This window comes from Chiloscyllium plagiosum, chromosome 6 (genome assembly GCF_004010195.1).
Source record: "Chiloscyllium plagiosum isolate BGI_BamShark_2017 chromosome 6, ASM401019v2, whole genome shotgun sequence".
Classification (NCBI taxonomy): Eukaryota; Metazoa; Chordata; class Chondrichthyes; order Orectolobiformes; family Hemiscylliidae; genus Chiloscyllium; species Chiloscyllium plagiosum.
Genome location: NC_057715.1, coordinates 99,208,064 through 99,225,518, shown reverse-complemented (window position 1 = coordinate 99,225,518; position 17,455 = coordinate 99,208,064). Strand labels below are relative to the sequence as shown.

General features: G+C 42.8%; 2 protein-coding genes across 2 annotated transcripts in view; one reads left to right on the top strand and one right to left on the bottom strand.

Annotated features, from left to right (window-relative positions):
- The window catches only part of LOC122551169 (pyrimidine-specific ribonucleoside hydrolase RihA-like), a 31,707-nt gene extending 30,367 nt beyond the window's left edge, over nucleotides 1–1,340 (bottom strand). The window contains exon 1 of the mRNA XM_043692793.1: nucleotides 1,269–1,340. The gene's annotated coding sequence lies outside the window, so the exon portion shown is untranslated. The remainder of the gene's footprint in view (nucleotides 1–1,268) is intronic.
- Nucleotides 1,341–5,035: 3,695 nt separating this feature from the next.
- LOC122551168 (inosine-uridine preferring nucleoside hydrolase-like) lies at nucleotides 5,036–16,692 on the top strand. The gene is made up of 5 exons (XM_043692792.1): nucleotides 5,036–5,218; nucleotides 6,095–6,274; nucleotides 7,258–7,369; nucleotides 12,145–12,281; nucleotides 16,345–16,692. Exons 1-5 carry the CDS (start codon nucleotides 5,036–5,038, stop codon nucleotides 16,690–16,692), a joined length of 960 nt encoding a protein of 319 aa, XP_043548727.1.
- The last annotated feature ends 763 nt before the right edge of the window (nucleotides 16,693–17,455 follow it).

Sequence of the window (17,455 nt, the reverse complement as noted above, 5' to 3'; positions counted from 1 at the left end):
GGGGCTGTTTTCCCTGGAGAGTCGGAGGCTGAGGGGGTGACCTTATAGAGGTTTACAAAGTTATGAGGGGCATGGATAGGATAAATAGACAAAGTCTTTTCCCTGGGGTCGGGGAGTCCAGAACTAGAGGGCATAGGTTTAGGGTGAGAGGGGTAAGATATAAAAGAGACCTAAGGGGCAACATTTTCACGCAGAGGGTGGTACGTGTATGGAATGAGTTGCCAGAGGATGTGGTGGAGACTGGTACAATTGCAACATTTAAGAGGCATTTGGATGGGTATATGAATAGGAAGGGTTTGGAGGGATATGGGCCGGATTGCATTGGGATATCTGGTCGGCATGGATGAGTTGGACCAAAGCGTCTGTTTCCATGCTGTAAATCTCTATGATTCTATGACTCCATAACTTCCAAAAAAAAAGGTATAGTAAGGTACTAATTTCATTTTGAGTTCTCAATTAAAAATGAAAAGTCCTTGGCAATTATTGCCAAACCAGAACTGTACTTTTTTTTTAATGCTGGGTGGGATGAACAGGGTGAGTTACCTCAGCAGAGATCAAACCCAGTGCTGTTGATGTACATACCAGCTGGGAGAATCAGCCTAAAAGAACTGTTTGCTTCCTTGTAATATTTGCTGCACCTGGAACTGGATATTAATATCCGATCAAGGAGACTAGTAAGTCCAGGTAGGAGTCCCAGAAGGAAACCATTCAGAGGGTTCTTCTTAAGAACTATTTAGCTAATGCCACCATTTGCCCATATGTAGCCCCTGCAATTATCTTTGTCAGGATAATGATCTAATGTCATGTTGAAAGTTTTGCCTGCACATAAAGAAAATCCTTGATACTGACACGAGGTACAGACACCGTTAACATCACTAGCAAATTCATGACAGCTTTAACCTGACAACCTTTGGCCGAGACAGAAGCAAATGTCATAATTTTTTAAAAAACACACACTGTCCCTCAGCTGTGTGCTAGTGAAATGCCATCCCTAGTAGCGAGTGACCAGGACCATTGGTGACTGCAGAGAAGCTGGAGATCTGAACTAAAAGTGGCAGAAATGAAGCTGTGGAAATGCTCAGCGGACCAGGCGAGCATCTCGAGAGAGATAGAGAGAAAAGATCCAGGTTGGCGACCTTACATCAGAAACACAAACTGCGTCCATACGAGTGAGTGAAACATGGAATGGTGGAGGTTTTGGTCTTGAGGGACATGTGTGTGTGGCGCGCGCTCACGCGCACAGCCGTTAACGGCCGTTAGCAGCTCACCGCCAAAACACCTCAGCGCCAAACATCCTCCAGCCCAGCGTCCCCCGCTGCCTCTGATTTTACTGCCTCCTTCCAGCCTCCTTGGATGGTTGCTTGTTTACCCTCTGTTGTCGCAATGCCAACAGTTGTAAGCCACAAATCCAAAGCCAAATGTAATTATGAAACACTCAACAAGTACTTTATTTGGCAGAGAGGATGGAAGGGTGGGTGAGCCGGCCGCCGTCATGGGAGGTTTGTATTTATATGGTCCTTTAGTCTCCATAGAGATCAAAAGCACAACTTTCAACGTTGCTCGCTCATTGATCTTGAGCAAATATTTGCAGCAATTTCCCTCACAACGGCAAGTGTGCCTATGTCTTCAACCCCAAACAAACAGGTGAACTTGAAGTCATTGGACTAGATTTTCCTCACCTGGGTTTGTGTTGTGTCACAAGTCACCTGAGATTTTTTTTTGACTGCGTTTCTTCACATAAAGTATAATCGGATATTCCTGCAGATGTCAGGACGTCACCAAGAACTCACACTCCAAATTAATTGCAAGTGAGATTAGATTGGATTCCCTACAGTGTGGAAACAGGCCCTTCCGCCCAACCAGTCTACACGGACCCTCTGAAAAGTAACCCCCCCAGACCCATTTCCATCTGACTAATGCACCTAACACTATGGGCTATTCAGCATAGCCAATTCACCTGACCTGCACTGCTTTGGACTGTGGGCTGCAACCAGAGGAAACCCACACAGAAACGGGGAGAATGTACAAACTCCACACAGTCACCTGAGGCTGGAATCAAACCTGGAACCCTGGTGCTAACCACTGAGCCACCGTGCCTAGGCACTGTGTGACAATGACAGAAAGGGACACATAGTTTTGATTTCATTTGCAGACAATGACAAATGTTGCTTGAAAACGCGTGTGGAGGATGAGGGAGCAGATGTTGTAGAGGGTGATGGTAGAAGGCTGTTTATGTGACTGGACAAAAAGCGAAAGAACTGTGGATGCTGGAAATTAGAAACAAAATCAGAAATTGCTGGAATACGCAGCAGGTTTGGCAGCATCTGTGGAGAGAAAGCAGAGCTAACATTTCAGGTTCAGTGACCCTTTTTCAGAACTGATTTGAGCTAGGAAAAGCTTGATAAATATGCTAGAGAAGGAAAGGGGGAGAGAGTAAACAATAGGTGGAGATGGAGCCCAGAGAGAGAGAGAAAAACAGTTGGGCAGACAAAGGAATGGGTAAAGGCTAGTCTGGGAGAATGAATAGCTCCTGATAGGGATCATTAGTAGCTGGCAATGGGTTGCTAATGGTGGCAGCCCATGCAATGACAAAACCTAGTATGTGGGGGTTTGTGTAAGGATATGGGAGAAGGGGTTCAGGTCCAAAAATTATTTGAATTCCATATTGAGTCGTGAAAACAAGTGGGATAATAGCTTGTGCTGAGCTTCACTGGACCACTGCAGCAAACCTGAGACAGAGATGTTGTTCAGAGAACAGTGGTGTGTTGAAATGGCAGGCAGCCAGAAGCTCAGGGTCATTATTGCTGAAAGAACATAGGTGTTCTGCAAAGTGGTCGCACAGTCTGTGATCCATCTCCTCAATGTAGAAGAGACCACATTGTGAACAGTGAATGCAGTAGACTAGATTGAATGAAGTGCAGGTAAATCCCTGCTTCACCTGGAAGGTATGACTGAGGCTTTTGATAGTGAGGAGGGAATGGTCAACATCTCTGTCTTGGGCTTACTGTTAATAATTATGGATCTACGTAGCTTTGGCAGTACAGACTCAATGGGTTCTACTGCACTGAATCATTAACATGTCTTCTTATAAGATAGTTTTAACTTGCAACTCTATTGTGTCTTTTTTCTTGAAGACAGTTGGCTCTGCAGCAGCTTATATTGCATTAGTTTGGCAATCCAGTCTCATCAGTATGTGCATGAGATGTTGCTTATCTGACTGGTGTTGACTTCTGAGAAACTTTCAGGAAGTTATTGCTAATTCAATTTGCAAGATTATACCAGCCTTCTTTGTTGAGCTGTTTAATGTATTTTTTAAATAATCATAGATATGCATTAAATTTGGCTTTTTCTCCATTCAACGTATAAAATACTTTTAAAAGCAAAATTACTGGATAAATCTATCCAATATATAATACATAGAAAACAGGGTTCACATGTACTTTGTAAGAAAAGCTTTTGCAAATATTTGCGCAAGATCAACAATTGAGCAGCACTAAAACAATCAGATCTCTAAGGAGACACAAAAACAACAGAACACTTTTATTGATATCTGGTGCTGGGATTCAGAAACTTTACAACCTTCTCTGTGAAGTAAGTAGTATATGGTGTTGGTGTCTCATTCTTAAATGGCTCATAATTTTGTTGTAACTACCTTGCTTTGAAAGTGCAATATGATGTAAAAAATTGACAGCCAAAAACAATGGAATTATAGTGATGAATAAAGCAAACTGATGCTGAACACTTCATCACCCAGAGAGAGTAAAATCAGACTCTAATTTGGCTCTAATTCCATCTGAGACAGGTTGGGGTGTGCCGGAGGAGCAGGTGGAAGGAACGGGGAAGGGGGTTTTGTAGAAGTACTAAGCAAAATAATTTATCTGTGGAACAGCATATGCTTGATCTGAGCATTTGCTTGTCCCAAAGCTAAATTCAGAGTTCCTTCCCAGAACAGTTCATTTAAATTAGATGTTTAATGTTTGGTTAATTCCATCAAAAAAATAGTTTATGCAAGATAGATGACTGCCATTTCCACAATTCCAGGTGCGCAAGCAAGCAGCTTTAGTCACTTCTAGTTTAGAAGAGAAAATTTGTCAGAACTTTAAACAGGCTGCAAATTAACATTTGCTGGTTCTCAAATTCCACTCTAGGCAAATATATATGCCAACTGTTACATTTAGGGTGATTGTTAGTCTGGGAACTATATGTTTAGAAAAAGATGGAAATTGGACATTTCCAAACCTGACTGAACTGGTTTATATTAAGATGTTTAGTTTTGGATTTCATGTCCACTTTCTTTATGAATGCTAAGTTTTGCAATAAATGTTGATTTTACAAAGAGGAGAAATGCAAATATCACCAAATCTCCGTACATAAATGGTGCCTAAGAGTGGGCGGTTTCAAAACTGGGAGTAGAGATTTACAAAATACTGGACTTGAGTAACTGCAAGAGACAATATAATCTGCCTCAGTGTTGTTTATCTAATCGGGAGCAATAGAGTTGAGTCACATAAAACTATAGCATCAACTTTACCTACATATCATGGCTCGGATTTTGAAGTCTGGAAATAAACAATGCTTGCTATTCATTAAGCTTACAACTGTCGACAGACAAAGCTGGCATGTTAGCTCAGTAGTTAGTACTGCTGTCTCACAGCACGAGGGACCAGGTTCAATTCCACACTCGGGAAACTGTGTGTGTGGAGTTTGTACTTTCTCCCCATGTCTGTGTGGGTTTCCTCCAGGTACTCTAGTTTCTTCCCACAGTCCAAAGATGTGCAGGTTAGATGGACTGACCATGCTAAATTGCCCATAGTGTCCAGGAATGTGCACACTAGGTTGATTAGCCATGGTTGATGCAGGGTTACAAGGATTAGGTGAGATGCTCAGTGGAGGATCAGTGTAGACTTGATGGGTCTAATGGCCTACTTCCACATTGTGTGGATTCTATGATTTGCCAACATTCAGTGCTGCCAAAGTATGAAGATCAGAACAACAATTGCATTAAACTCAATCCTTTTTTTTAGCAGAATTTAAAATGGCAAAAAAGCTATTGCTGTTAGATCTTGACTGTGGGGTGGATGATGCCCAAGCAATGATGATGGCACTTGCAGCTTCAAATGTGCAGATCCTGGGTATAACATGTACTCACGGAAACACAAGAATTGAAAATGTGTGCAAAAATGTACTTCGAGTGCTGAAGGTTTGCCAGAGGACAGAGGTATGTGATGATGATTATGGATAAAAATACAATATTTTTAAGAAAGATTATTAGTACTTCTAAGGGAAATAGATACACCTTATGGTGAACCTAACAACCATGATGTCTCTATGTAGCTCAATATGAATCTCACACACGGGGGAATTTATCCACTTTTTTTATCTCTAAATATTTACAAGCCTTCTAGTTTATTTCAAATGTTTGACAACTTCATGAATTTCCCTTTAGAAAAGAATCGCAGGTTCAGTCTGTACTGCGATTCAGTACTTGTACAATATTTGTCCACTGGGTGCATATTTTTGTGTGATCTGCTGCTTAAAAATAATTATTCAATACAAAGGAAAAATAATTGTTCTACATGTTACGTGTAACAATCTAAATTAAATCAAAGAAATAAGGCATCAAAACAGCTGGCCTTAGGAAGGCTGGATGTATGGATATCAAGGGGAGGAGACGGATAGGTCAGAATTTGACGTTAAACCAGGTTCCAATGGTCAAAATTCTGATGCATAAGGCAATTGTTTCTTTTGCTCTCCTGTTCCCATCCTGATCTTACCAAATTATGAAAACTAATTTCCCGCCTCAGGCGACTGTGTGGAGTTTGCACGTTCTCCCCGTGTCCGCGTGGGTTTCCTCCGGGTGCTCCGGTTTCCTCCCACAGTCGTAAAGATGTGCAGGTCAGGTGAATTGGCCATGCTAAATTGCCCATAGTGTTAGGTAAGGGGTAAATGTAGGGATATGGGTGGGTTGCGCTTTGGCGGGGCGGTGTGGACTTGTTGGGCCGAAGGGCCTGTTTCCACACTGTAATGTAATCTAATCTAGTGAACTGCATTCTTCCCATAAGAGTCAGTAAATTTGTTTGTTTTATAATTACAGATTCCTGTGTTCCGAGGTGCAGGAACCTCTCTCCTTGGACATCAGTTAAATGCAGATCATTACCATGGAAAGGATGGTCTGGGTGATGTTCCAGATCCTAGTGCTCCAGGGTTGGAACTCATACAAGCTGAACATGCAGTGAATGCCATGATAAGAATAGCCACTGAACATGCTGGTGAGGTGAGGTGGATGTGCATCAGGAAATAAAGTTCTAATGGATAAACAGACAACAAGATTAGCTCAGTTAGCGCTGAAACCTGTTCCATTGTTCAAGTAAATCATGGCTATTAGGCATATTAATGACATCTAATGCCTTGATTCTGTAACCCTTTAAACACTTAACTAATTAAAAAAATTACTAACTCAGTTATGAAGTTTTCAATTTAACTACTTTCAACAGCCTTGTAGGAAAAAAGTCTATAGATTTCTATTACAATTTATGTGAATATGTGCTTTCCGAAAACACCAATGTTGACTTAGATTTAATTTTAATATCTTACACTATACTCCTTCTCAAGAAGAACTAGTTTCTTTCTGTACCTTATCACTTCATTCAGATGGAAACTTTAAAATGCATTTTCATTCTGCAGTAACAACAATATCCCACAGCCAGCTAGGTAGAGTAGATAGCCAACAACACTACTCACATCTAGCTGTCTAGAGTTTGGCTGCCATTATGGTCAATATTTTCTGCGAAAGCAGAAATTGCTAGAAAAATTTAACATCTGTGGAGAGAAAGTCAGGCTAATATTTCAGTTCAGGTGATCCTTCTGCAGGATTTGAAGAACATTAACTCTGCTTGCCCTCCACCAATGCTACCAGACGTGCTGAGTGTTTCCATCAATTTATGATTTTGCTTCTGATTTCCAGCATCCTTAGTTCTTTCATCTTTTTGTGGGCATGGCTGATGATGTCTGATTTTGCACAAAGTTGATTCTAATGAGGTGACAAGGATAGTCCAATAAGAATTTTTGAACATCAGGTTGGAATTCAAACTACTGATAAAACAAACCAGATTGTAAATCTAAATCTTAGAACAAGGACTACACAAAACTGAAAAAGGAATGAACTTACTGTTGTACCTGTTAAGCTTCCCAGTTGTACAAGCCAATTATAACGATACTATCAGTCACTATGCTAAGAATTTATTCTTTGCTCAACAGGTCTCACTTGTGGCTGTTGGTCCCCTGACAAATGTTGCCCTGGCATCTAAAATGGATCCCACCTTTCCAACAAAGTTGAGACATCTATACATCATGGGAGGAAATATGGAAAGTATGTAGTACAGCTTTTGAATCATTCTGTCCAGGTCATTTGGCTTCATACTAGGAGAAAGTGAGGACTGCAGATGCTGGGGATCAGAGTTGAGAGTGTGGTGCTGGAAAAGTACAGCTGGTCAGGCAGCATGTGAGGAACAGGAGAATTGATGTTTCTTGCATAAGCCCTCATCAGGCATGAGGATATGGCTTCGTACCTAAACTCGACATGACTCTCATCTGATATTCAAATCCTTATACTTACAATAGAAATGTAGTGTGGACTGTTTTTCTCCCCTATATTCCCCAAGCTGACAGGAGTAAACATAAATCAAACATGATCACTTTCTTGTCTTTATGGATTAGCAACCCATCATCCTTACAGTTATTAGAGAAAATCTGAAAATACTTGTTTCTTAGAGAAGAAATTTAACTCACTGTACACAACATATTCCATGAGTGGAATTTTAACTCCTAAAACTAGAGTGGGGAAGGATGGACTCGGAATGTGGGAAAGTGGAAGTAGGTGTTGCCGATGGTGATGGAAATAGGTGCAAATGGATGTTAAAGTCCTGAAAAGACTGGCATTTGGGGATGCAGCATGATTCTGTCTACTTTTGACTTTTGCTGGAATGCAGTTAGCTAGGTGTAGGAACTACACAGATCCACTGATCATGTAATTTAAATATTTAAGTAGCCAGCCTTTTGCAGATTTTACCCAAGGTTCTGACTTTTAAAACCAGCACACAAGTTTCTCAAGCAGTGTACAATTTACCATGGTCAATGAGGTGAGAATACAGTAACAAGCCATTGATAAGTGAAACTGGCTGGCTGAAAATCCTTTAAATAGAGAAAGTTGACCAACCTATGTGAAAAGTTTGTATCCACAAGAACTCGCAGTGTGAAAAGAATACAGGAAGTGCTTGAGAAACCCAACAGTTTCCTGCCAAGATCTGTAGACAGAGAAACCAAATTACTGTGTTGAGTCCAATATGACTCTTCTTTGATCTCCAGTATTTGCAGTAGACCATAGGATAAAGGTGCAGTATTGTCGAGTCTTCTCTACCATTCAATGGCTGATATGGTTCTCAACCCCATTCTCCTGCCTTCTCCCTGTAACCTTTGATCCTCTTATGAATCAAGAACCTATTTTTCTCTGTTTTAAAAACACTCAGTGACTTGGCATTCACAGGTAATGAGTTCTACAGATTCCCTGTGACTGAAGAAATTCCTCCTCATTTCAGTTCAAAAGGATCATCCCTTCACTCTGAGTCTGTGCCCTTGGGTCCTAGTCTGTCCTATTGTTGGAAACCTGTTCTCCACGTCTATTGTATCCAGGCCTGTCAGTATTCTATAATTTTCTATAAGATCTTTCATCATACTTCTAAATTCCATCTCATACAAATCCAGAATCCTCAACTCCTCATCCTGATAAGCCCTTCATCCCCAAGATCATTCTTGTAAACCTCCTCTGACCCACCTCCAAGGCCAACATGGGCCCCAAAGCTGCTCATGATATTTCGAATGGGAACTGACCAGAGCCTTATACAGACCCCATCACCTGAATATATTTCACTCCCCACCCCTTTCTGCCTTCCGAACAGACTGTTCCCTCCGTGACTACCTGGTCAGGTCCACGTCCACCAACAACCCGCCCTCCCGTCCTGGCACCTTCCCCTCACCTCCATCCAAGGCCCTAAAGGATCCTTCCACATCCATCAAAGTTTTACCTGCACATCCACCAATATCATTTATTGTATCCGTTGCTCTCGATGCGGTCTCCTCTACATTGGAGAGACTGGACGCCTCCTATCAGAGCGCTTTAGGGAACATCTCTGGGTCACCCGCACCAATCAACCACATCGCCCTGTGGCCCAACATTTCAACTCCCCCTCCCACTCTGCTGAGGACATGGAGGTCCTGGGCCTCCTTCACCGCTGCTCCCTCACCACCCGACACCTGGAGGAAGAACACCTCATCTTCCGCCTCGGAACACTTCAACCCCAGAGCATCAATGTAGACTTCACTAGTTTCCTCATTTCCCCTCCCCCCACCTCACCCCAGCTCCAAACTTCCAGCTCAGCACTGTCCCCATGACATGTCCTACCTGCCTATCTTCCTTTCCACCTATCTACTCCTCTCTGACCTATCACCTTCATCCCCACCCCCATTCACCTATTGTACTCTATGCTACTTTCTCCACCCCCACCTCCTCTCATTTATCTCTCCACCCTTCAGGCACTCTGCCTGTATTCCTGATGAAGGGCTTTTGCCCGAAACGTCGATTTTCCTGCTCCTTGGATGCTGTCTGAACTGCTGTGCTTTTCCAGCACCACTCTAATCCTGAATCTGGTTTCCAGCATCTGCAGTCATTGTTTTTACCTAGAGCCTTATATAGCCTCAGAAATATGTCCCTACTCTTGTATTCTCGCCCTCTTGAAGTGAATGCTAATATTGCATTTCCCTTCCTAACAGCCAACTGAACCTTAAGAGAATCCTGAACGAAGACTACTAAGTTCCTTTGTGCTTCAGAATTCCGAAGCCTTTCCCCATTTAGAAAATAGCCTATGCTTCTATTCTTCCTACCAAAGTCATACACACCCCACATTGTATTCTATTTGCCACATCTTTGCCCACTCTCCGACCCAGTCCAAGTTCTCCCTGTATCCTCAGCATTACCTGTTCCTTCGTGAATAGTATGTGTTATTTGCTATGAGAGCCTGATTTTGCAGCATGAAAGCAGCATTCAACTCAAACTTTGGCCTCTTAGGAGCAGCAGCAACAGCAGCTGCCATGTCCACTTGCACAGGTCACTTCAGCATTGAAAGAGTAGTCATAGTGTTCCAGTTGGAACAAAGTGACATTAGCAACATTTATATGGGCAGAGGATCAGATCTCTCGACGTGCCTGAGAATTAGTGCTTTCTCAGGTTCAGGCTATTGCAGCAGCTCATTACTAACATTGATACTCTCCTGAATCAATGCCTGCTCCACAGTGGATCTGGTGAGTGTGCACCTTCCAGTAGGCATCAAAATATCCTTTGCCTGGAATCAACTTCCCGATCTCTGCCTCTCCCTAGAGTTCCATGTTGTTCTCATGCATATAGAGAAGGGCTGTTTATGTAAGCTGTGTTGTACTAAGGGGGGAGGGCATGGCAATGGATACAGATGCTGACTGCGAAGGATAGGTAGAGGATGTCAATAAGATGATGGTGAGCTTTTTTATTTGTTCACGGGATATGGGCATTTGTATCTAGAGCAGCATTTATTGCCTAACCTTAATTGCCCTTGAGAAGGTGGTGGTCAGCTGCCTTCTTAAACTGCCACAGTTCATGTGCTGTAGGTGCACTCGGGAGGAAGGGAGTTCCAGAATTTTGTGCCAGCTACAATGAAGGAGTCTTGAGTGAGTTGCTGCAATGAACCTTGTAGGTGGTCATGGACTACTTGCTGTGTTGGTAGGAAAGGGACTAAATGCTGACGGTAGTGAATGGAGTGCCAATCACGCAGGTTGCTTTGTCCTGGATTGTAGAAAGCTTCTTGAATGTTGTTGGTGCTTCATCCATCAGAGAGTATTCAGTCTCATTCCTGAGTTGTATCTGTCATGATGGGATGTGAATCACATTTTTCCAGGGGCCTGGTAACATCATTATGCCTCCTGTTCCTGTTCAGATGAGGTTGTGAAGAGGTTCTTAGAGTGAGAGAAACAATGAGAGTAGTTGTGAAGTTTAACGGTCAAAGAAGTGCAATTCAGGCCTATACCCAGGGATTGATAGTTGAGTGTGGGATACTACTTCTGCACTCATTGACCTCTAGAAAACTGTAAACAGATTTGAATGACCACACATATGATTCTTACTTCCTCAACTTCCTTCAGGGACCCAGGTCCTTTGGGACTCCCCAGTCATTCAGAGGTTGGCAAAGGTTGGAGGGAGTCTGGCCTCATTGAGATTAGAAAATCAGGCTCTAAAGTGGTCAAGCATGAGGGTAAGTTTAAAAAGAAAGGATTTTTTCATGTGGGATGGCCTACTGCTGGCGAGGCCCACCAGGGAACAATGTACCCAGACAGGAGGAATTCCAAACCTAGCCTGAAGACAGGCCTCTGGCAGTCTGTCAACATATTGTGCATACCCCTCCTTTCCCACCACCGATAGCACTCTAATAAACAAACTGGCTTCCCAAGTTGAGTCCCGTTGCCCTGAAGCTGTTTGTATAACAGTATGATCCCAATATTGCAAATGTACCCCAACTAGATATTTATGTCTTTCACGTGTACTTCAATCTCCAAAGGTAGAGTGAGAATATGGTTAGTGAAAAGGAGTTTGTTACAAATCAGTATGTGCTTTATTTGAGAACCATCCAATCACCAAAGCTATATTTGTAAGCACACAAAATAAGGAACACATTCATCAGTAGAAAATTCTGTCCTTTTGCCTAGGGTAGAACCTCTTTATTGCAGCAACAATCAATATGTTACATATAAATCCTAATCTATGTGGCTCAGGCCTGATGATCTGTAAATTTAATCCTTGAAAGTTAAGTTGAATTTAATTGTAATATTTGACCAATATTGCACTAAGGTCTCGCGTGGCAACATTTTCAAAAAGGGTAAAATATGCATTTGATTCTAAAATCAACACATATTTCATTATATTGGATAGTTGATAATTCCATGCAATATGAATGTTTTAATTTAAAAGCAAAGCATTTATTTTTACCACTGTTAAAGCTGATAAGAGTAAGAGGCTTTTAAAGTTGTGATGGAATTAATTCCATTTCAAGATTTTATTATTTTCAGGCAGGGGCAATGTAACGATGTGTTCTGAGTTCAACTTTGCAGCAGATCCTGAAGCAGCTTATATCGTCCTAAATCATTTTGCATGCCCCATGTACATTGCAACTTGGGAATATTGTCTTCGTCAGGCGCTGCCTTGGGTAAGCTGTTGAAGTACACTGTGTCAGAAAATCGAGAACTGTGAATAGATATACACTTCTTTTGCATAGGTATGGGTTTGCCAGAAGTCTGAAGTACAAAGACACTTGGGAGTTCAAGTCCAGTTCTTTCAAGGTAAATTGCAAGTTGAGTCAGTAGTTAGGGAGGCAAATGCGATGATGGCCTTGAATATATTTTGAGAGGCCTTGAATATAAAAGCAGGGATGTACTTCTAAGGCTCTATAAGGATCTAGTCAGGCCATATTTGGAGTATTGTGCACAGTTTTGGGCCCCATATCTCAGGAAAGATGTCCTGGCCCTGGAGCGTGTTCAGAGGAGGTTCACAAGAATGGTCCCAGAAAGGAAAAACTTAACATATGAGGAACGTTTGAGGTCTCTGGTTTTATACTTGATGGAGTTTAGAAGGATGAGGGGGGATTAATTGAAACATAAAGAATACTGAATGGCCTGGACAGAGTGGATGGGGGAACATGTTTCCATTGGTAGGAGAAACTAGGACCCAAGGGCATAGCCTTAGAGTAAAACAAGACCTTTTAGAATGGAGATAAGGAGAAACTTCTTCAGCCAGAGAGTGGTGAATCTATGGAATTCATTGCCACAGAAGGCTGTGGAGGCCAGGTCGTTGAGTATATTTAAGACTGAGTTAGATAGATTCTTGAATATCAAGGGGATCAAGATTACAGGAAGAAAGCAGGAGAATGGGGTTGAGAAACTTATCAGCCATGATTGAATGGCAGAGCAGACTCGATCAGAATCCTCCCACTTCCTCCAGACCAAAAGGGTAGCCATGAGCACCCGCATGGGCCCCAACTATGCCTGCCTCTTTGTCAGTTACGTTGAAGAGTCCATCTTCCGCAGTTACACCGGCACCATTCCCCACCTTTTCCTCCGCTACATTGATGACTGTTTCGGCGCCACCTCGGGCTCCCATGAGGAGGTTGAACAGTTCATTAACTTCACCAACACATTCCAACCCGACCTTAGGTTCACCTGGACCATCTTGAAACCTCCCTCCCCTTTCTGGACCTCTCCATCTCCATCAATGGTGACCGACTCAACACTGGCATCTTCCACAAACCCAGTGACTCCCACAGCTACCTGGACTACACCTCCTCCCACCCTACCTCCGGTAAAAATGCTATCCCTTATTCCCAATTCCTCCACCTCCACCGCATCTGCTCCCAGGAGAACCAGTTCCACCACAGAACACACCAGATGGTCTCCTTCTTTAAAGACTGCAATTTTCCCTCCCACATGGTTGATGATACCCTGCAGCGCATCTCATCCACTTCCCACACCTCGAACCCCACTCCTCCAACTACAACAAGGACAGAACCCCCGCCCCCCGGTGCACCTTGCACCCCACCAACCTCTGTATACATTGCATCATCCTCTGCCATTTCCGCCACCAACAACAGGACCCCATCACCAGACATATATTTCCATCCCCACCCCTATCCGATTTCCGTAAAGACTATTACCTCTGCGACTCCCTTGTCAGGTCCATCACTCCCACCAAACCACCTCCCCCTGCCACTGCAGGAATTGCAAAACCTGCGCACAAACTTCACCCCTCACCTCTGTCCAAGGCCCCAAAGGAGCCTTCCACATCCATCAGGGTTTTACCTGCACTTCCATATATGTCATTTACTGTATCTGTTGTTCCTGATGTGGTCTCCTTGACATTGGGGAGACAGGACTCCTACTTGCAGAGTGCTTCAGAGAACATCTCCAGGACACCAGCACCAACCAACCCCACCGCCCTGTAACTGACCACTTCAACTCCCCCTCCCAATCCGCCAAGGACATGCAGGTCCTGGGCTCCTCCATCTCTACTCGCTAACCACCCCGTGCCTGGAGGAAGAAAGCCTCATCTTCTGCCTAGGGACCCTCAACCCCACAGCATCAATGTGGATTTCACTAGTTTCCTTATTTCCCCTTCCCTCACCTCATCCCATTTCCAACTTTCCAACTCAGCACCATCCTCATGACCAGTCTGACCTGTCCCGCTTCCTTCCCACCTATCCATTCCACCCTCCTGTTTGACCTATCACCATTACCCCCACATCCATCTACTTATCGCAGTCTCAGCTATCTTCCCCATAGCCCAACACCCTCCCATTTATCTCATCAACCCTTCAGCTCATAGCCTCATTCCTGATGAAGAACATTTGCCTAAAATGTTGATTCTCCTGCTCCTTGGATGCTGTCTGATCGGCTGTGCTTTTCCAGCACCACACTCTCGATGCCATCTTCATGGGTACCAAACTTGGCTATCAGTCACTTTGTATTGTTGCCTATCCCAAAGTCCATTTTGGAGGATGGTCACCTGAAGATCCGAGGCTGAATGTCCCTGACTGCTGAAGTGTTCCCCGACTGGTGATTGTTGTGCAGTGTCCATTGTCATAGTGTCTGCTTGGTCTCACGCATGTACCATGCCTCAGGGCATTCTTGCCTGCAGCGTATGAGTTAGACAATGTTGGCCGAGTCACGTAAGTGCCTGCACATACACGGTGGGTGGTGTCGCATGGGTAATGGTGGTATCCATGCCGACACTTTGACACATCTTGCGTGGTTGACATGACAGGGCTGTACGATGTTGTAGTCGATGTTGCCCTGAAGGCTGGGCAGTTTGCTGCGAACAATCATGCTCAAGGATGCCCTCAAAAGAACATGAGATACTCAACTCATCAATTGCCAGTTCCAGTGCGCCACAGCGAGAAACTGTAATGACCTCCTCAGGAGACAGACATGGGTTGCAACCGATAGGGCACCCTTCGTTACCCAGTATTTCCTGGGAGCGGAAAAACTATGCCATGTTCTTCGCAACCTGCAACACATTATCAATGAGAGTGGATATCATGTCAAGACCCTCACATTTAAACAATTGCCAAACTTTAAACAGACGATTGTTCGCAGCAAACTGCCCAGACCAAGTCCGTTTTGGAAAAGACAGTATTGCTGCAAGACTGCCATGCTGGGCTGCAGGAACACCAGACTGGAAGTCACCTCTGAAGTAAGCTATCCACATCGGGTTGCTGGAATACAGAAGCCGGCCCAAGAACCAATTTTATTGCCGATCCCAGGAAAGAAGACATTGTAAAAGCCACCAAATGATGTTGGGCTGGAACCACCTCAATGCCACCAGCCTCCGCCGATGTAGCAGCTGATACCGGGTTCCCATGTTTACCCCCTGCCAGCTGCCTCCTCGTTGCTAACTCCAGAATCCTACTCCAGGCTCACCAACTGCCTTGCCACCATTCTCCAGGTCCCACTCCTGACTCACCAGCAGCCTCACCATCATTCTCCAGATCAAACTCCTGACTCACCAGCGTCTCATCGCTGTTTTCCAAGTTTCATTCCAGGCCCATCAGCTGTCACCATGCTCCAGATCACGAGGAAGATGCCTTCATACCGCCTTTCACAAAAAAAGCCAAAAGAAGAAGAAAATCAAGAGAAATGAAACATGAAAAAGGAGAAAATAAAAGAAGAAAAAAAAAGAAAATTGGAAAGGCCTATTCCGCGGCCACCATCTTAGGTCATTCAATTATCATGTTCAACTATCATGTCTCCATGACTCTTTGGTAGAGAATCAAATTAATCCTGGATCCTTGTTCATTCTCCTTTACTTCCTAGTTTTTACTCTTCAAGTATTTGTCCCACTATTACACTGGTAGTCACAAGTTGTCGAATTATTTTACAAATGTAGAAGACTATAAATTTATGGCTTGTATTAACTATTTTGAATATAATGAGAGAAATTAATGCAATAATTACCAGTAGATTATTATAAACCTGTATTTTCCACATCATTAGACGTTTTGCTTTTTTACAGCTGGTCACTTATAAACCTAGTGCACAATTTATCTAGTAACTGAAGAAAGATGGCAACATATTAAGATGTTCACTATTATAACTGATGAGGCAATTGATGGTAATAGCAATATTTTGAAAGCTTTTTTTTCATTTTGATTAAATGGAATATATGGGAGATGACTTGGGAGTAATGCAAAATGAATGGCGTGTCATTTTGTCCATTTGCAGGAGTTTTTTAAGGAGTGGGTAAACCAAGGCACTGAGAAAGCTTGCTTCATGAAGAAGATAACTGCGCACACTGAAAAATTTTCCAAAGGCAAGCAAGGTGATAGAGAGATGTATTTCGGACCTGGCTTTCTGTCCTGTGATTCTTTTGCAGTGGCAGCTGCTATTGATGAGAGTATTGTTACTGAATACATACGATATGGAGTGAGCGTGGAGTTACAAGGTTCAGTAACCAGAGGGATGATGATTGTGGATACACTTAACATACTGCAAAAAGAAAATCAAGCTTTTATTATGACAAAATGTGATGTTGAAAAGGTTAAGCAGCTGATGATGTCTGCCCTGAAATAGTGGGTTCAATAGTGATAGCAAAAGGAAAGTTGAACACAGATATCAGTAGACTTTCTAGAAAGTATAAAATGTTGGTCGCAAGCTACCTTCCTATTTGTTACTAATTTGCTAGCGTGTTTCTTTTACTTATTCATTTCCCTGCCCCTTTCAATATTTCTGAAGGAACTCAGCAAGGTTAAAGGCGAACTATATACCTCTTACTTCTCTTCCAAGTTTTTTTATTCAACATGTATGAATGCAGATGTTTATTGCTCAGAGTGGCAACATAAATAAATTAAGTGTGCACAATTTGTACACATAGGCCCCACCAAGCTTTGTGACTGGATACTGACAAGGATCAGAAAATTCCATTACATTTCTCTTCCTTCTCAAAGAGAATTATCATAATTTTACTGCAACTTAAACTGTTTCAGCCTAGGGAAGAAATGTGACATGCTACCTTTACTAACTGACTCAGTGAGTAGAGGTAAAAGGTAGCATAACAGCAACAATATAACTTGTACTTATAAAGCACTTTGATGCAGAAAAATGTCACAATCTTTCACAAAAACATAAGACAAAAGAAACTGACATTTAGTGAAAGAAGGATGAATTAAGAAAGGTGACTAAAAGCTTAGCCAAAGAGATAAGTTTAAGGAGCACCTTATCTTCAAAATGCACTAAATTTCCAGGATTAATGTGTTGCATTTCAAATGAAAATTACACTTTAAGAAGGTGCAGATTATGATATTATATTAAAAAAAACAGACTCTTCATCTGATAA

What these genes read in the sequence shown, in the direction of transcription:
- LOC122551168 (XM_043692792.1), top strand. Translation starts at nt 5,036, where the DNA reads ATGGCAAAAAAGCTATTGCTGTTAGATCTTGACTGTGGGGTGGATGAT. An exon ending in CATGGGAGGAAATATGGAAA is followed by an intron (nt 7,370 to 12,144) that starts GTATGTAGTACA and finishes TATTATTTTCAG; the next exon opens with GCAGGGGCAATGTAACGATG. An exon ending in TTCGTCAGGCGCTGCCTTGG is followed by an intron (nt 12,282 to 16,344) that starts GTAAGCTGTTGA and finishes GTCCATTTGCAG; the next exon opens with GAGTTTTTTAAGGAGTGGGT.